This window comes from Hakea prostrata, chromosome 10 (genome assembly GCF_041222555.1).
Source record: "Hakea prostrata isolate BN-2017 chromosome 10, UWA_Hpros_2, whole genome shotgun sequence".
NCBI lineage: Eukaryota > Viridiplantae > Streptophyta > Magnoliopsida > Proteales > Proteaceae > Hakea > Hakea prostrata.
In genome coordinates, this window is record NC_142609.1 from 41,999,199 (window position 1) to 42,018,695 (window position 19,497).

Genomic DNA, 19,497 nt, shown 5'->3' on the forward strand with positions numbered 1-19,497 from the left:
CTTCTCTAGTTCTTCACAAAATCTGTTTGGTACGTCACTGATCCGGGGCCACCTATGATCCTTTAAATCAACAGGTTCTAGGATGTTGGTCAGTCTGTAAAAATAATTCTCTGCAATTAAATAGTAATCCATCTGCAGCATGGAGTACTATGTGACCTGTGCTTCTTCCCAGCAGCTTCATCAAATCAATTCCACTAAAATGTACTCTGCATCCATACGAGTTGCATGAATTCCTTGCTGACCCATTTCCACAGCAGTTTTTCCATTCCCACTTCATGGAACAAAGTGTGAAGAGAAGACATTCATGGAATCTTTATGGGACTGGCATTGAAGCTGCTGAAATGGTACCAGAGCATGCAGAGCATGGAAGGTTAGAAGAATTTTCATTATCATAAATGTTAGTTATTTCACTACTGTCTGATTAGGTTATAACAATCATGATTTTTATTTTGCCACTGTCATTTGTGGCATAAACCAAACGGATCACAGACCCCTATCATTAAGAAGATGACTTGCATAGATAATCATTTTACAAAGTACAGATGAAAATAAATTTTGGGAAGAAAGCAACAGAATAACCCAAAGAGAAGTAGCATAGTCCTTGCCAGCAGTCTACTACTAATCCCCATGGCTTCAGTCGCTGGCCAACACCTTCCATCAGCTTGATACCACGAGCCTTACTACGTTTATCACATTCAAGTGTGTCTCAGACCTGCACTAAAAATTCCATGTGGTCTCTGAAGGAAGCTTTCCTGTTAGGGAAGAGAAACATAAATTCTGAAGTTACAGCATATCTTGTTGTAAGAATGAATCAATTATAGTTGCTAAAATGAAGTTCAACTACACTCTAATCTAGTAACTTTATAAATAGCTCTTCTCTCACTATCAATAAGTTGCCAAAATGAAGCTCGACTAGTATCTAATCTAATAACTGTATGTATACAAGCAAATTTCCTCTCTATTGGTATTACATGTATAACGTAGGAAACTCAAAATGGTTACCGAACAGGGTACAGTGACAACCCAATGATGAAACCATTTCCTTCACAGAGAACCAGAAAGCCTTAGAAACACAGGAACCCACAATAATATTACCCAAGCCGAAAAATATTCAAGATGTAGCCTGAAACCTGAACTTTTGTCATTGACTGCAACAAGGAACCTGCAGTCACCAACTGAAGGATCAAGGAAAGTAACCATACCAAGCCCATCAAAATCACAACTATTTTCATTCTGCTTTTGCAGCTGGTAGTAACTGTTGAAGGCATATGAGATGTTCCCCTTAGCTCCAATTCCATTACAAGATCCTCCATAATTCAGGGTTGTGCAATCTGCAATGCTGCAAGCAAGTTTGAAATGGTTGGCCACACCTGAAAGATCCATTGAAGGGTTTGCAACACACCACCTTGATGGAAGGTACTGAACATCCTTTGCATTCTTCAATAATCCACTGGCCGTGCCAAGCTTCAGACGGTACTTAGCCTGACCATCGAAGGAGAATATGCCCCAGTGTCTCTCAAAGTTTCCAGGAAGTACACTCTTTCCACTTTCATCAAGAAGGCTGAAGAGATAAACATCCATAGGTGGAACACCTGGTCTCATAGGGGTTCCTTGGTTACTAAGGACATGATTTATCAGGCCCTGGTTGAATGCCCTTGCAGCAGTCAGATTTGCACTCAGAGCTCCATCCGTTGGCCAGCCAACCTCACCAATGACTATGGGCATCTGTCCGTATCCGATTCTGTTAAGGGCAGCTACTAGTGTGTCAAAATTGCCGTCAAAAGCATTAGAATACACATTTTGCCCATCTGTGACAGAGTGGGATGTACCATCAAAAAATGCATAATCTTCTGGAAAATCGGCATTTCCATAGAGGCTTAGAAAGGGGTAGATGTTGACAACAAAGGGAGAACCATTTGTGTTAAGGAAGGAAACAAGTTGAGTCATGATTTGTGTCAGTTCAGGGCGGAATGCACCTTGAGAAGGAAGGGAAGATTCATATGCATCAGCATTGCAAGGGACTACTAGCTTTACATAGTTCGCCAGACTTGCTTTCACCAATGACTGCTGTAAATTGAGCAGAGCCGGAACAACATAGGATTGGAATTGACCCGAATAGCTGGAGAGGAATGGCTCATTCCCAACGGCAATGTACCTGTGATGACATCGACATTTGACATTGTTGGCATTAACTGCCAGCGGGAAAAAAATCATGAAACTTGGAAAAACTAATGTAATTCAACAAGAAATCTATGTGAAACATAACCAATCAGCTTAAGTTGAGTACATTTAGCAATGTTAGGTTTAGAACAACATTTTCCTGCAACTGTGAGGCTAGAATCTTCAGCTAATCTTACTTCCAACACTAATTCTTTGCAACCATTGAAACTTGTCTCTTTAATTAAGAAAGTTTCCAGCAAAATGACTCTTTTTGCTATTTTCTTCCTGGGGATTTGGGGTTGGGGGAGGGGGGAAGAAGCCAATTTCATCATGATTCAACGAATAGATAACAGAAAACACTAGTATGATCTGCTATATTTCACAAGGGGTTCCATCGAAACTTGAGTCAATAGTTCCAAATTTAGGGCTAGCACAAGTGTAGCACAAACGATGCATCGTTTTAATTGCAGATTCAATTCAAAGACTTGGAAAAAAGTACTATGAACAAACACACCTGATGTTAACACCGCCTTTAACTATATATTTTGAAATATTCTGACGAACCCACAAATCTGCAACATTTGGTGAAGAACTGAAGATCGACAAGAATTCGTTCGGGATGCCCACCATAACTTCAATCTGAGTTCCCTTGAGAGCAGAAAGAGCATCTGGGTCTGCATCGAAAAGTTTCACTTTTTGTATCTTGTTCTTCTTGAGTAGATTGACGACAACGGCTGGAGTTAGCCTGTGAGAGGATACAGTTCCCCAGTTAACACCAATAGCGGAATCCACCAACACCACTACTAGGGATGAGGTTAAGAGTAGTAGAAGAATCAGAGGAGCTCTGCAGAAGTTGGTTTCCCCCATCTTTCAGGTGTGATTTGGAACTGAAAAGAAAGCTACTTGCAAGAGTCAAGAATTTGAATCGATCGAAATGATGGAGAATCGAGTGTTCAGAGATTGAGAAGTTCCTGCGAAATCACGCAAAGCGGAAAAGCTTTCCTCTGAATCTCCTCTGAGCTACATTTTGTTTTGTTTTCCCGACATCCAAAACGTATCCAAATGTATGATGTGCCGAGTGAGCTAACGAGTGATTTTTTTTTAAAATTTTTCGGTGAGTGAGCTAACGAGTGATTTAATAATTGAGAAAGGTCGGTTACAACTACCTTGATGAATTGAAAAGCACACTTCCACAAAGACAAATTAATGAAAAGAAGAGTTGGCTTCTCACTCATCACGAGAAGTAAAAAAATGAGTTTTCACGGGTGCACCCTTAGATTGGGGTGCAAAGCTTACTTATCTAGAGGAAAAGCTTACTTATTCGAAAAGCTTACTTTTGGATATTTGTTTATCTAGTGGTGTATGATGGAAAAAAAATCTTCTGATGTATGATTTGTTGCTTGCTCCGCTTAAGGCCTTAAGCAAAGTTTCGGTATCGAAATCTTGTGGATGCAAAAAATTTTCACTGGGAGACTCACCTACCACAGCCAGGGTATGCGACCGGGTCGAACACCGGATTAGTCAGGGCAAAGCCTTGAAAACCGGGGTTGGCAACAAAAAAAAAAAAAAAGAAATTTAATTTTAAATTTTTAAAAATCTTCAATAGTCTTGTATTTACTTTGTTTTTTCAGCCAATCATTTAGTATATATGTGCACATCAGATGTTTTCCCCTACCCCGATGTGTCATGGGGTGAAAAAGCTTATTTATTGGAAGTAATATTCTTAAAAGGGATTTGATTTGGGGAATAAGAAATAGGAAAGATTCCTAGATATATAGTGACTCTTGAATGGGGTTTGATTAGGGGAATAAGAAATAGAAAATATTCCTAGATATATAGTGACTCTTGAATTCCATCATTACTCTTAAGATGTACTTTTAGCCCTGCAATTCAACGGGGCCCAACCAAAATTAGTGAGCTTATTTGTTGACAAACTTATACATGAGATTATTCTGAACTTAGGTAGTTATTTCAGGGGTAGAGTGACAGCAATTCAAAAAATTCCAATTGTTGACCCCAATACAAAAGATAGGTGGATATGGAGTAGAACACTCAAAGGGCATTCTAATGTAAAATCTGTATACTACACGGAATTGAATATTTTGAATTTGCAGGAATACAGAGGATCTACATCCTATGGAGCAATCTTTTGGAGTAGAATTTGACAAATCAAAACACTTCCCAAGGTAAAGTCCTTCATGTAAAAAGCAAGACACAATGCTCTTGCAACAAGATTGGCTCTTTTTGAGAAAGGTAGAACTCTCTCCCCATTATGCCTTTTATGTAAGAATGCACCTGAGTCAATAGTTTATACACTTTTTAAGTTTACCTTGCCCAATAGTGTTGTAAAGCATCCCTCTTAAGGTTAGTTATGAATGGTTTTGTTGGAGATAGCATGCTCGTTTGGTGGGATTTCATTGAAGGAAAAATTCAAAAATTCAAAAATTCAAAAATTCAAGAAATATTGACCACATTCATACAATATGGAGTATTTTATGTTCGATTATCAGGAACTCCATAAATGATTATATTTTTTCAGCTAAAATTCTTAATCTTCACAGCTCAATGATTCATCTTAATAATTTGTTAGGTGAACTGGATGTGATTAAGGATTCTAGAGGCAACCGAACTGCGGTAGACAGAAGAAATTTAGCAGCATGGGTACGATTTCACCAAGAACCTTAGCAGGTTTCTACATCAAGTGTGTTCTGAATTTATACGGATGGTTCATGGGAGGACATTGAGGGTTCCGGAGGCAAACCTGGTATCATTTGGCAACACATTGAGGGTTTCGAAGGCTGAGTTGGTATCATTTGGCAACCTAATGGCAGATTATTAGCTGCAAAAATCAAGTCAGGTCGAGCTTTATTAGCAGCTTAGGTTGAATTGGAGGTTATCAGGGATATCATTCAAATAGCATGGACGGTTGGGATTAAGAACATTTGCATAAAATTTAATTGTCTTTCGACAGTTTTAATTGTCTTTCCATCTCTCAGAGCATTAGATCTTTATTGGTTATGTTTGACTTTTTGGATGTATGTTTTATTCTTAGATCAGCTAATCGTAATGCTGATTTATTGGCTAAAGGATTTAGATTATTAGGTATTTCTAAAGTTTGGTGGTTACAACCACCTTTTTGTTTATTAAATAATGTATCTTATTCTGGGTACTTCAACCCTGCTTGGCTAATCTAATGTCATCGCTTTGATAAAAAATGTGGACAATATTACTTGACTCCATGTATTTCATACTTTAAAAAATTATTCGTCACTTTATGTTAGTCTTTCTATTGAATTTTTAAACCTGAAATGACTATTTTGCCCTTTATTATGTAAAATATTTTTAATATCCTACCTTAAAATGATCATTTTGCTCTTGTTATGTAAAACATCTTGAATGCCCTTCTCCTTCACTATCACTCACACTTCTCCTCTAAACTGTTTCATCTCTGCAAATCCCTATCCCACCTTGTTCACTTAATGAAAGTCGATTTCCCACTGAGTTGGGAAACTGCAATTGTTACGTTTGCCAGAGTGCCACCGGTGGCTTTTAGGAAACTAGGTGTTTTCGCAGTGAAACGCCAGACACAGTGGGGACGAAATCGATTAATATTTTCCTGAAGCTTATGATCAGACCTCCTTCTTGGTTGGCTTCTGCGTCTTCGTTTGCTTGTGCCATTGGAGATAGAAAGCTGGAGCCAAATCTCTTGCCAGACGACATGGCGGTTTGGAGGTTGACACTTCCTTGAATTCCAACTGGTATTCTTGTTGTGCTTGGTAACGCTGTGGATTTCTGTTGTATTTCTAAACATAATTTCCTTCTTGTTTTTCATATCTTTAAACCTTCTTTCTTGCCTCCTACTATACTAACATACCCGTTTACAAGGTTCCAAGAAGAAAGAGACATAGAAAGAACACCAATAATAGAAAAACCTAGGAAAGGCAGAGGAAAAGATCTGTAAATCAAACATGGTACATCGTATTAACTCTGACAGAAAGGGGACCAGATTGAAAAGGGATGGGATATTCTCTAGGAAATTTAGTCGATTCTCTTGTGTGCTTCAGTGCGATCTTCTCAAGGTTCTACGTTGCCCAGGAATGTGGCGGAGTTTGTTGATGGATCCTCTGCTCCTGGAGAGATTTTCTTGGTAGATTGTATGCCTATTTTATTGTTTATGTTAAAGAGTTAATTGTTGTTGCAGACCTGAGCTGAAAAGGGAGAAGTCAAGACGAATTAGAGCCGAAAAAAAAAAAAAAAAAACAAAACTAGGGTTGAAATGATTAAACATCTCTTAGCAATGTCTTGATGATTAATTTCAACTTAATTATGTAAATATTGGCGCATGATGCGTCTAAAATCTGCTCAACCCTTAGATCACTGGAGAATGACCTGCAAAACAATCGTCATATGTGGCCCGATCGTGAAGGTCGGGAGTTCACCTCCGATGGCTAAGTCAGTTAATGAACTGATCACAAAGGCTCTGGCTAATTGCAAAGCTAAAGTATGAATACGATTATTGGGAATACGATTCAGATACCTTCTCCGTACATAGGTTTTAATTTATATAGAGTTTACCTTCTAATCCCGTCCGTTGAACTTGATCGAGTCTTCTTCTGGCAACCATCAGATCTTGACGATTAGACCCGTTAGTGGGTGATGGTCAACTTCCCTTGATAACATGATCGTTTGCTGCGGGTGTGGCAGTTATCCAAGTATGCACTGTCATTTGCTTCCGTGAGTGTTGATAACCGTTTCTTTGACGGGTTATCCATCCTGAGAATCTCGGACTTGTGCTTGCCTGTTGATCATGTAAGGTATCTTCCTCAGCACGCTATCTTCAAACCCGGTTCGTCCGAACCTAAATTGATCGGTTCGTCCTTGACCGGGTCGAGGGTTGAACCAAGGACGGACTCGGTTCAACGATATTTTTCCCGTATCAGCGCAAACGAAGGGAGATGAAATGGGTTGAAGATGAAGTTTGAGTAAGAGTGAAGGGGAGGGGCAAACATTCAAGACATTTTATATCATAAGAGCAAAATGGTCACTTCAGAATAAGGCCATTAAAGACATTTTACATGATGAAGGGCAAGATAATCATTTCAGTTTAAATTTAATAGAAAGACTTATAGAGGGTAAGATATAATTTTTTAAATTATGAAATAGGAGAAGTCAATAATATTCCTCACACAAGGGGATGGTCAAGAATTTCATCCCAATTTAAGAGGGGCATGATGTAAAAAACTCAAAATTTTCTTTTGATAAATTGAAGAAAAATTGAATAAATACAAGATTAAAACATTTTTTTTTTGAATCTTCTTAGTTCTTACCATAACATTGGATCGTATCCATTGGTATTCATGATTGTGATCTTTCTCTCTCCCTTTACCTCTACCGTTTCTTTCATTTTGAAGAAAAAAATGGATGATGAGTGGTCGAGAGAAAAATTAGAATTGAAATCATGTGGTGAACTGATTTCATTAACTAATCAAGAGCATGTATATATAAATATATAATATATCCAAGGATACAATAAAAAATTACATTAATGTCCTAGCTACTAAGGTATAGCCGTGTAGGCTATGCGGTACTTGCATGCTCAACAAGAACGAGGTGGACGTTAAGCATTTATTACGGACCCACTTCCTATTAACAAAATTTTACAAAACTTCATGTACGAGACACGATTTATGTTTTCACCAAAAAAAAAACACGATTTATGTTCTTACCTAAAAAAAAAAAAAAAAAAAGACACGATTTATGTGGCCATCTAAGAATTCGGATCCTCTCCCCGTCGGGAGTAGAGAGTGTTCCCCCATGACTTTCTGACCACAAATACCAGTGGGTCCTACTGGTGAAAATTTTTTTTTTTTTATTTTTTTCAAAAAGTGTTTTTTACCATGGGTCCCACTGATATTTGTGGTCAGAAAGCGTAGGGAAAGCACTTTGTGCTCCCTGGGGAGCTGATCTGGACTCGCCATCTAAAAGCTATATCTATAGCTGAGCAAAGATCGTTTCACCATGAAACAGAAACTATGCAATCATTTTTTACCCTTCTCAACACCCTTAGAAAATATATGGGTGTCAATGGTTTGGGTTGGGGTGATTTCGGGTTAGGCCTAATGGTTTCAGACCGGTGCAGTTTGGATTCGGGCTGACTAACGATTTGGGTTAACGGTTTAGAATTAGGTTTACTAACGGGTTAGATTCAGATTTACTAACGGTATGTTTTGAGTACCTTGTTGATATGTGAAATTTATCAAAAGCATGTGAACAAATATATGCATTAAGTTCTCTCCAAGTCTCTTGTGTTGGGTGTTTAAAACCAAATTTTTTTTTCTACAAAGAAGTAAAAATTATAGAACTAATATAAAAAAAAAAAAATTGACATCTTGATGAATTTTAATGGGTTGTCTTTGCTTATTCTCCTCCCCTTTCTTGACATTTGTAAAATTGGATAAAAATAAAGCATTAAAAGATTTTTTAATGATAATACACTTGCTAAATTACTAAGCTCATCTTCAAAATGACGAAGGCTTTGACAGGCTTCTTGTTTGCATATTTTAAAGCAAAATAGTTAAGGAAAACAAATGGATACTTTGGGGTTTTCATGTCTTTTACATTTAAATTTATTTTATTATTATTTTTTATTTATTTATAACCGGTTTAATGGGTTGGTTCGAATGGGCCGGTTCGGTCGGGTTTTAACAGTTTGGGTTAGGTTTTGACACCCCTAAGAAAATATATGAATAGCGGTATAAATAATAAATCCTATTTCAAGGAAAAAGACCAAAATGGCCCATGTCTAAAAAAATAATCTTCTTTGGTCAAATTTCTAAAAAAAGTTAAAAAACAATAAAAAAAGGGACCTTCAAACAATTTGAGGCTAACAATTAGTTACTTTGAAAACCAAACCTTGAATCCCACTACCAAAACAACTCCACTAACTACCCAAACTAGCAAGGAGACTGATCAGATCGTGAAAACCTAGCAAATAGAAAAAGGAGAAGATATGATGAAACCACACTTGCCTTTGGTCCGGTTGAACCCCTAAATCTCAACCTGGATTCTGTCCTTGCTTCTTGCCCTCAACCTTGGAAACTTTCCAGCGCTACAGGATTGGCATTGAGGCACGCTTCAACAACTTCATCTTGTAAAATAATCTGATGCAATCAATGATGAATAACAATCAGCCTGTACCTACACCTCAGCCTTAGAATGAAGACTATGAACAAGAGATCGAAGCCCCCCAGACTTATTTGATGAACTAGAAGGAGACAAATGGAGTGTGAGACTACTGTGGGAAGAGAAGATTCAAGACATTTTCAAAGGGATAGCTCTCAAAGGACAACTTTTAGAAACCAACTACAAGCTATTTGGAAAGCAATACAGTCAGCATAACTTAAGTAAATACAACTCCAACAAATTTGGTGTGATGAAGGCATGGCATCATATATGATCTAGGGGAAACTGAGTCAAAATCTATCCCCTTCTCTACTTCCTATTTTGGTAAAAATTCTACCTATAACTATCAAACTTAAGGTTTATAATCTAAGGAAGGAGTTGACAAAAATACGGCTACTTAGTTTAACAAATCATCATATAGGACTCCCCTATTCAGAGACTATGATTCATGATGAATGTAACTACAAAACTTTTACCTAATTGAACTTATCTCTTTATTATTAAAAAAAAATAGTTACTTTGAATGAGTCTGAATCCTCTACCTATCAGGGTAGAGGTCTATGCTCCCTTCACACCTCTCTAAGGGAACCCACATCGTGTTCACAAGGGTTTGCTTGTAAAACAATGAAAATCCATTAATGACTCAGATTGACTGAAGGTCGATCAGATGGATGGCATGACCACCGTCCTGCACATTTACTGAAGCAAAATGTTAGGTTTTTTTTTTATAAAATCTATATTAAGTTTCAAAATTAGTTTTTGCATTTCTTTTATTTAATTGTTTTGTTAGTGTGTGGGACCCATGAGGTAAGGGTGGTAATGAGGCGCCATGAGTAAAGGAGGCCCTTTATAACCTTGGTTATGAGGCTCTTCATGACATTGGTCAAGTAGTGGGGAGGCTAGGTCAAAGTGATTTATTCTCATTAGTGGAGGAATGACAAGCCCATTGATTCTCCATTAGTGGAGAATTGATTCTCCCCCTTGTGAGGAGGTGAGTCATTGTGATTCAATGACCCAATTCATTGCCTTAAAAATCTCAAAGGGTGTAGGGTGTGGTTTGGGCCTATATAAACCCAACCCTTCCTTGCATGTGGTGTGGTATAGAAACACTCTTCACACTTGCTTTATTTGTTACTTATTTTAAAAGTTTCTTCCTTTGAATTTGTCTAAGTGTTGTGCTCTACTTTTTGACTCCTTGAAGGGTCTAGAAGAACTACCTCATCTTCTAGTTAGAGGTTGCTTTATTTTGGAGATGGTGGTACAAAGAACCCTTGGTAGTAGGGTGCATCAATTACCTTAAAGACAGCACACAAGGTGTGACTCAACCTCATTGATCGGTGGTTCGTTCGATTGCAACATCAAGCTCTCCAGATTTGCTAAGGATCTTCATTTTTCAATTGTATTGCAATTTCATTTTTTGTGTTTTATAGAATTTGTAATACAATTATCCCAACACAAAATCCGACGAAGACCACCTACCTTTGCTAAGATAAACACTTATGATTTATTCAAGACCACGTGGCGCTCGTTGGATAACCACTCCACCTTTATTGTATTGTATGCATGGAACATTTTATCGCCGAATTTTGGTGATATCGGTATGTGGCGAACCGAAAGGTTGCCCGAAACCGATATCTGCAGGATATATCTCGCCTTTTCTCGCCAAAATGACGAAAAAATCCCGATTTTCCGGCGAAATCTATGGAACTTCGACGATTAAAGAGAGAAAAATCGAAACTTTCATGATCAAAGAGAAAAAAAATTGGATTGGATTTTTTCACATATATAATCGAAGTAGAGATGAGATCAGAGAATAGAAACCAGTGCATGAAAATTTTAACAGCGACAAAAGAGAATGTTCAAGGTGAGAATACGATGGGAAGACAAGGCTTTTAGCGTTTTTGGCCTTTGTGGTGCTCTCAGCGTCGGAATTGCCAAAATCATTGCCCGAAGAAAAACACCTTCGCCGGAACCACCCTGTGTTCTCCTCTTTCTGCTTCGCCGGAACCACCCTATTTCTTTCTGCTCGTTTAAAATATCAGAGAACATTGAGTGACCTGAAGAGGGGAAGTGTATCCCAATTCCCACACGCAACCCAACTTCAAAAAATAAGAAAAGAATAAGATGTGAAGATTGAAGGAAGAAATAGCTTCTCTTGGGTTTCGTGATGATGGAAATGGGCTGGGGATTTGGGATTGTGTGGGATGAAAATAGTCTGACTTGGGTTTGCGTGATGGGAAAAATGTGTTTAAAAATATTGATTTTTATTAAAAGTTGTGAGTGTGACCTGTGTCGTACACTCATACAATATGAGTCATACTATCAATCATGATATTTTATATTAAGATTGGGGAAGCCGGCAGGGGATATGGGAAATTAAATCTCGTGAGGAGATCGGCGAAATCTCTACTGGTTCACCAAGTAGCGAACCAGTGATATCTTCCGAGATTTCGTTCATTAATTGTATGGCAAAGAAGGGAATTTATCAGGTCTATTTCCTTGTAAAAAAAGATCTGGCATTGATCTGGTGAAGAAAGGGAGCGAGACTTGATATGACTGAGTCAGGAAAAAAGAAAAAAAAAAAAAAAAGTCCCCTATCATTTTGTCGAGCTTTAAATGGTGAAGACGATTGATTGTCTTGTTGAGATGGTACGCGTACGCCCCCAACCAACTTAGCTTCAAGTAAGTTCAAAATCATAAATCCAAATTCCAACGCGGTTGGCCTGACCTTTGACCTGAGAGATCAACCTCGACTTGTGCGAAATGACGAACGTGATGGGTGATCACTGGTCAGGTGAAAATTCTTTGTCGCTTTTTAAGTGGTAATTAGCAGCATTGACTAATCTTCATTCAATGTTTCAGACCTGTTTCCTTGTATTTCTTTATTGATTTGGGCAGAAGTTGAAGTTGCCTTGTAATTCCACTCTTCTTCATGTTTGCGCGTCTTCATCTTTAGCTTTAAAAGTTAAAACCTTCACTTCTTTCTCGCTTCTATCTGGGCTCTCACTTCCTAGCTGCTTGTTTCAGTGTCAAAACTCTGCGGGGATCGAGGTTTAAGGTATTATTGGATCTGACCAACATCAGAGTATGAAGGTATTAATTACAAATTTAATTGCCTTGCTCCCATGATTTCCATGCATGCATGCATGCAACCTTCCTCTGGTGTTGCTTTGATTTTAACTCTGATATAAACTCGTATGAGTTATCTCCATTTTACATGGGTTATATAAAGATAGTCAAATAGTTTCATCAGTAACTTGATGGGATGAGGATTTTCATAGGTTCTCTACGGGCTGAACCACATAAAAAATTTTCTTTCTCCTTCTTGTTCTTCTTGTTCTGAGAGTGAGGTTTAACAGTGCATCTGTCTTGGATGCAGCAAAAGATAGTAGTGAAGGTGCAGATGAACTGCCAAAAGTGCAGGACCAAAGCCCTTAATATTGCAGCTTCATCAGATGGTAAGTTATATAAGTAATAGCAGCAGAAATATATATAGTTATATATTATGGGTTTTATTCAAAATTGTAGAGGAGCTGATCAATATATAATGGATTAATGAAGGTGTGGAGAAAGTGAGTTTAGAGGGAGACGAGAAAGACAAAGTGGTGGTAATCGGAGATGGGTTTGATCCGATTCGGTTGATCAAGTGTTTGAGGAAGAAGGTTGGGAACGCTCAAATATTAACCCTGGATGAAGTAAAGCTTGGTTCTGAAGATGAGAAGAAACCATCTGCAACTGATACGCAACTTTTTCAATATGATCGTCTTCCACACTTCGTAGGATTTGAGGTGGTTTACGAACCAGATCCAAGTTGCTGCTCTGTCATGTGAAGTGTTAGAACTATCATAAGGAGGGTATTTAGGTTTTTGACATTACAGATTCTTACGTGAAACACAGTTTAGTCTTTCAGTTGTATCCTTGATCATTGTAATTAATGACATGCATGCTCAGTGCTCCTGTGTGGTTTACCTCACAAATTAAATGATTAAACCAGAGACTCTGAATGATTTGATAAATGGCCAGGGTTTTGACTTAGGACTGTATTAGTGTTCCAAATAATATAATTGGAAGCTGGAAGAGTTAGGATCTTCTACTTGTCGAGATAGAGAATTGTGCTTCCTTCACACTTCTCCATCACACATTCAGGAGGGGAATCTACCTTTGATCATTGATAAAGTAGACCATAAATGTTCAAATATGAGTTTTCTTCCTAATATATGATGCAGGAGAGTGAGGTGAGCACAACGACCGGTAGAGGAGCTAGACTCTAGAAGCTGGATACTTGAACTCTCACGTGACTTTACTCCTTGGACTGACGTGGCTTATTGTTGTCGTTCAACTCCTAATGGGATGGGGGGTGGCACTCACACGATGGGGGGTGGGTGGGAAATAAAAATCTTTTCACTTCTCAGATGACTGATAGGGTGAAGGATTTCATCAATTGTAGGAATTAAGGTTGATGAAGATGATTGGTTTGTTTACAGCTAAAGGTTGAAGGAGAGTTCTGGTGTTCTTTTGTTTTTTGAGAATAGAAGAATGGGTGATAAGTGTTACTTAAAATGGTTTGTTCTTTTGTTCTTAAAGAATAAGCAAGGAGAAAAGTGATAGCAAGAATATTTCTATCAAGGGAATAGAAACTTGACAAAATGGTCTCCATGGTGAAGGTCTTCTGAGATCAGTCTCACTGCCACCCTTTTCGCAAACCCCCTCCACTTTGCTTTCATGCCTACACCCTTGCTTGCTTGAAAACTAGATTTTTCATATTGTTGGTCAATTAGGGAATATTTCAAGAACTAGCTAATCAATTGCTCATTTCCAAACAAAAACAATCCCCTAGCATGTGAACATATAAAAACGGCTTTAGCCTAGAATTGGTCTCTTAGAATAAGAACATTATCAAATATTTGAACTTTGAAGAATATTTTGGGGTTTTAATATAAAAATAAGTAAGGTGCATTTGAATATTTTAGCTGATCCTAATTCCTAAGTCTGATCCATGGTCCATTGGATCAGATTCAAATCAAAATCAAACTCCTGTGTTTTTCCCTTTGGCTTTGTGGAGACTGCGGCAACAAATTCACATTCTCTACAATTCACACCCTTGCAATTCCCTATAATTTGTATATAGGATTACGACACGTGGCAATTAGGATGAGCTAGGACTTCTAAAAATCCCTGTGCAACCACCTTTTGCTGGGAGAGGGTTTGGGTATGTATAATTTAGTCCCACTCCTTATTTGTAATATTCTGCTTAGTTTCAAATCATGTCTCTTAAAAAACTAGAAATTACAATGGTTTGAGAATTAATTATTTTTAAGATATTTTTTTGTCTTCTCTTTTCCAATCCCCACCTTTTTTTTTTTGTTCCAGTGCCTTCACTTATCTTCTCTTCTACTTTGCCAACTTGAATCTCTTCAAGAGTTTCATTGGATTTTTTCAAATCTCATTGAAGTCTCTATAACAACCATGACTTTTCCTGCTTCTTATCTTTTCCCCCAACTTACAATAATGCAATTCAAGTGTACCCCACACTATATTCCCTTTTCCTCCCTCCTGACAACTTGATGCTCACTGGTGATGGTCATGCATGGTTAATTAGAATATCAGCAAGACAAGGGATGGACCCAGTGAGTGGGAGAGGTAAGAAAATGTTGTTCCATTGGTTGAGATTGCATGTGTTGTCATTGTTGGCAACAAAAATGCAGTGTGTTCTAAGAGTGCATAGTTTATTCTAAAGTGAAGGTCCCAAATTAGGCTTTGGGCATTCACTACGTTTTTAGAGGGTGAATAACACTATTACGATGATTTTGAGTGATTATGAGAAAATTTAAGTGTTTTGGGTGAGGCAAAGATTCCTTAAGATGGTGGATTTCACAAGTCACTACACAAGCAACATTTTGGATGAACTTTTGGGTAGTTATACAATTGTCTTTTGGATTCACCTTCAACTTAAAAAACGTATTCCACGAAGTCTTCTTTCCAACAAAATTTTCAGATTGTGATTTTGATATCAAATGAGGAAGTTATGACGCTTCTCATGAGAGTGCGATGTAGAAGCAAATCTGGGCAATGTAGACATCTGATGAAATTTTCTCTCTGTGATGTTATTTATATTTTGGGGTTCAAAAATAAATATTAAAGAGTTTGGGAGTCTTTTTAAAAGAAGTTTTATGTCTCAAGGAGGAACTTATAATTTTGAAAGATTCAATGGTGCGAATCTAATGGTTATTAGAAGGACATGGATGAAGATCTAATTTTAGGGGCTGAGATTGATGCGTTTGGTTTTCAAGTGTCCAAGACAAAAAAGATTCCATTGCTGGTCGGGAATATACATATATGGTAGACTGTAAAGTATAATGATTAAAATGATCCAATGTATTGCATCTTTAAAGATAGAATAAAAAAAGATTCTTGTGAGGTCTTATATAACTTAAGACATCCAACGGCCCAGATCTCATTTGCCTTTTTAAAGTGAATATCCAATGTTTGTGTCTTCTACCAAAAAAAAAAAGGGTTGTGTGATTAGATTCTCTTTGGGACTCATCCAGAAAATCAAATCCAACAATTCCTGTACGATAACATTCATCCTTTTTAAAAGCCCGAATTTGAGTGAAAGAGCAGCAGGTTTTTGAGGTTTTTGGCTTGCACAGACTAAGAAAAACAAGGAGAAGTCAAGAAGCATGATTGGTATGGAGAACAAGCTCGGATGCGTATTTTGGTGAAATTGTTGAAGAAGAAGGTGAACAATCTATTGTAATGTCCTTCGTTTGAAAATTTTCACATTTCAAGTAGTTTCTTGTTAAGGTTGAGTTTTTTGAGGTTGTAGCTTTATACTTTTGTTGGTGCAAGAGTTCATACTGATGTGGGTACTCCATGTTTTGAATGTATTGAGAGTGGTGCTTTCTGATAATTGTATCGATCAAAATTTTTGTTGAAAAGTTTGAGTAAATACGAAGTTCTATTTATGACATTACTCTGTGGATGTAGGCAGTTTGGTTGAACCACGTAAATTTGGTGTCTTGTGTGTCCAGTTTATTTTTGTAATGCATATATAGGAGTGCTTTGATTGCAGATTAGTGGTACACTGTCTGGTAGACCTAGCCACATTGTGGTGTGTGATGGACGTGTCCTTGTGTAATTGATAATTATAAGATTATCTTGATCAACCTTATCTTGAGATTAAAGAAGTGTCTTATTGTGGAGAATTTTAGAAGACACTGATTCACACCCCTCTCAATGTCAACTTAGGAATAATATAAACAAAAAAAAAAAAAAAAAAAAAAAAGGTAAAAAAAAAACATCAAATTTGGTATCAACAAATATGAATGGTATCAAATATACTTGTCCTAGAAAATGAATTTTTAGACTTCATTACTCTATATACATTACGATTGGTGCAATGTCGATTCCATATCAATATCAGTGAGGTCAAAATCCGTAAGTATATGATGTCAATACCTAGAACCATAGTGGATGGGAGGGGCACTATTGAAGGATGACCAATGGGTTTGGAAATATGCACAACATCAAAATATAAAGTGTGTGTTGGTAATAGTAATTACCTGAGAAGAAGGACTAAAAGATACATAAACCTATTCATGCAAGATGATGATTAATAATCACAAATTAGAGTCAATTTGGGTTTCAAAAGATATATCAAGATCTTCCCACGAAAATACAATTTTGACCACTAGTTTAAAAATGGTAGTTCTCAATTTCATTCGTGAATGGTCTCTATTTCGCCACTAATTCGAAGTCGAATCAAAATGAAACTTTGGGAAAGTCTAATTGGTAGAAAAAGGATCTTACGGGTACCATCAATTTGATCCAATTCAATCTAGATGAAAAAGTCCCAAATTGGTTATCCTAAATCGCCCATGGGCAACTCAGAGAGTCAAAATGAGAAAACTTTCGCAGGGAATCGCACCAACAACTCTCATATTAAAGAGAAACCTCAATACAAGAAAACAAAAACATCCAATAAACCTAACATACTCCCACTACTGCAATCCCAAAAAAGAAGAGAAGAGAAACCCCACAAACTATGTTTACAGAGAAGGGTTTAAGAATTCTCACCTTTCTTAACGTTCCCGCAATGATCCGAGTTGCAGAGCACCTTTGATTGGATGGGATCTACTCTTCTCCTTCGTTTCTCCTCTTCCCCAAGCCTTAGCCTCCTTCTAGCATTAAAAAAATGCGTTTTGAGGTGAGTTACAACCTAAAATAGGGTTTAAAAACCCAAAATCCTGATACTGTCCCGTAACTGAAAAAAGGGTGGAGGGTTGGGTCACCCAACCAGCCCAACCGACCGGTCCATAGTTGGACCCCCATTTGAACTCTAATTTATGTGATTTTTGGCTTGATGGAAAGGTCTTTCGACGATCTTCGTTTGGATACTTTAATCTCGTTAATCGAACTCTCCATCGTCAGTCTATGAACATGCCAAAATCTCCGTTTTTACTCTATCGTGATTAATCTTCTTTCTTCTCTTAAACTCTAGGAGAGTTTTCAAATCATCACTAGGGTCATCCACAAACATTGGGTCCATTTCTGAACCTTCGGGCATGACTTGAATGGCTCACAGTTGTCGCCAATTCGAGGTCCGGGTTCTCAGTCTTGAAACCACGGGTTAAAGGGGTAGAAATCTGGGGAATTTCACACTCTGCATCTACATATATCCAGGTTTTCTTGGGAATTTCTATGAAAGAAATAATTCACGGGACATGTCTTTCTGAAACCAAGGCCTATGATGATCTAGATAATTTGCCTAGAATGCTCTGCAGAGCAAAACAAATGAAATTAATTGGATATCTTCTAACCCTTATAAAATACTTTTTGGTACCAAGTTCAGAACAAAGATCAGTGCAAAATAATGCATATATGACAAAAACGAAATATACAAACTCTGAGATGAAACCCAACAAAACCATAAGTCCCACCAATCAATCCAGTCAACACACCAAAAAGAAAAGCATAATGCAGATGACAATACTGAAGCATTGACAAGATATAAGAATAACAATAGCCATGTGAAGATACAAGAATTCATGCCAACTCAGAGAAGATCAAAAGAATAATCAAATACGGAACAAACTAATTAGGTATCGATCAGAAATGGAAACGATTTCAAAGAAATGTGGTAAAACTAACTGAAAACAATCAAATGAATCTACTCTAGTTCCTGGACAAAAATATAGGAGAAAAAAATAGGTTTTTTCGATGCAATGATGACTTACTCTTACATTACAAGATGAAAAATATAATTATTCTCATTCAAATGGAAGAAGACAAAATTAGGGAATGATTTGAAACTTGATTACAAATCATTGTTGATTTCAAATGGAAGAAGAAGAAATCGGGGTTTCATTGCAAATTGATCGCAGAGCCTTGTTTAGCTCAAATGGAAGAAGATGAAGTTAGGTTTCCTTGCAACTTGATCGCAGAGCGTTGTTTAGTTCAAATCAACAACGAAATTAGGGTTTTTTCTTCTTCAAAATCCATTAACTATTCAGATTGACTAAAGGTCAATGGGACGGCTGCATATGACCATCCTGTGCATTTACCAAAGCAAAATCCGACGAAGACCGCTTACCTCTGATGAAATTAACACTTATGATTTATTCAAGACCACGTGGCGTTCACTGGATAGCAAGTCTATCTTTATTGTACCGTATGGTGAAGAAAGGGAGAGCAGACTTGACCTGACTGACTCAAAAAATATCTATATATAGCAGAAAGCTCATTTTGATGAGCTTTGATTGGTTGTCTTGTTGAGATGGTGCGCGTACGCCCCCAATCAACTTAGCTCCAAGCCTCCAACTAACCTCAAAATCCATCAATCCAACGTGGTTCGCGTGGCCTGTGACCTGAAAGTTCTACTTCTACCTCGACTTGTACGAAATGACGAGCGTGATGGGTGGTCAGGTACTCAGGTATAAATTCTTTGTCGTTTTTTAAGTGGTAATTAGCCGCATTGACTAATCTTCATTCCATGTTCAGACCTGTTTGGCTGTTTCCTTGTATTTTCTTTTTTTTTTGATTTGGGCTGTAGTTGCATTGAATTCCACTCTTCTTCATATTTGCGCGTCTTCATCTTTAGCTTTTAAAAACCTTCACTTCTTTCTCGCCTCTATCTCGGCTCTCACTTCCTAGCTG

The 19,497-nt window shown here is 37.5% G+C and overlaps 1 protein-coding gene across 1 annotated transcript; it reads right to left on the reverse strand.

The window, feature by feature from the left end:
* Positions 1-377: 377 nt before the first annotated feature.
* On the reverse strand, positions 378-3,282 carry LOC149003099 (glucan endo-1,3-beta-glucosidase 6-like). Its single transcript, XM_089138420.1, has 2 exons — positions 2,675-3,282; positions 378-2,155 (listed from the first exon to the last, which is right to left on the reverse strand). Exons 1-2 carry the CDS (start codon positions 3,025-3,027, stop codon positions 1,045-1,047), a joined length of 1,464 nt encoding a protein of 487 aa, XP_088994546.1. The 5' UTR covers positions 3,028-3,282; the 3' UTR covers positions 378-1,044.
* Positions 3,283-19,497: the final 16,215 nt, after the last annotated feature.

Excerpts from the sequence above, each read along its gene's own strand:
- LOC149003099 (XM_089138420.1), bottom strand. The coding sequence starts at position 3,027 with ATGGGGGAAACCAACTTCTGCAGAGCTCCTCTGATTCTTCTACTACTC. Across the intron at positions 2,156-2,674 it reads AAAGGCGGTGTTAACATCAG|GTACATTGCCGTTGGGAATG; the intron begins GTGTGTTTGTTC and ends ATGTCATCACAG.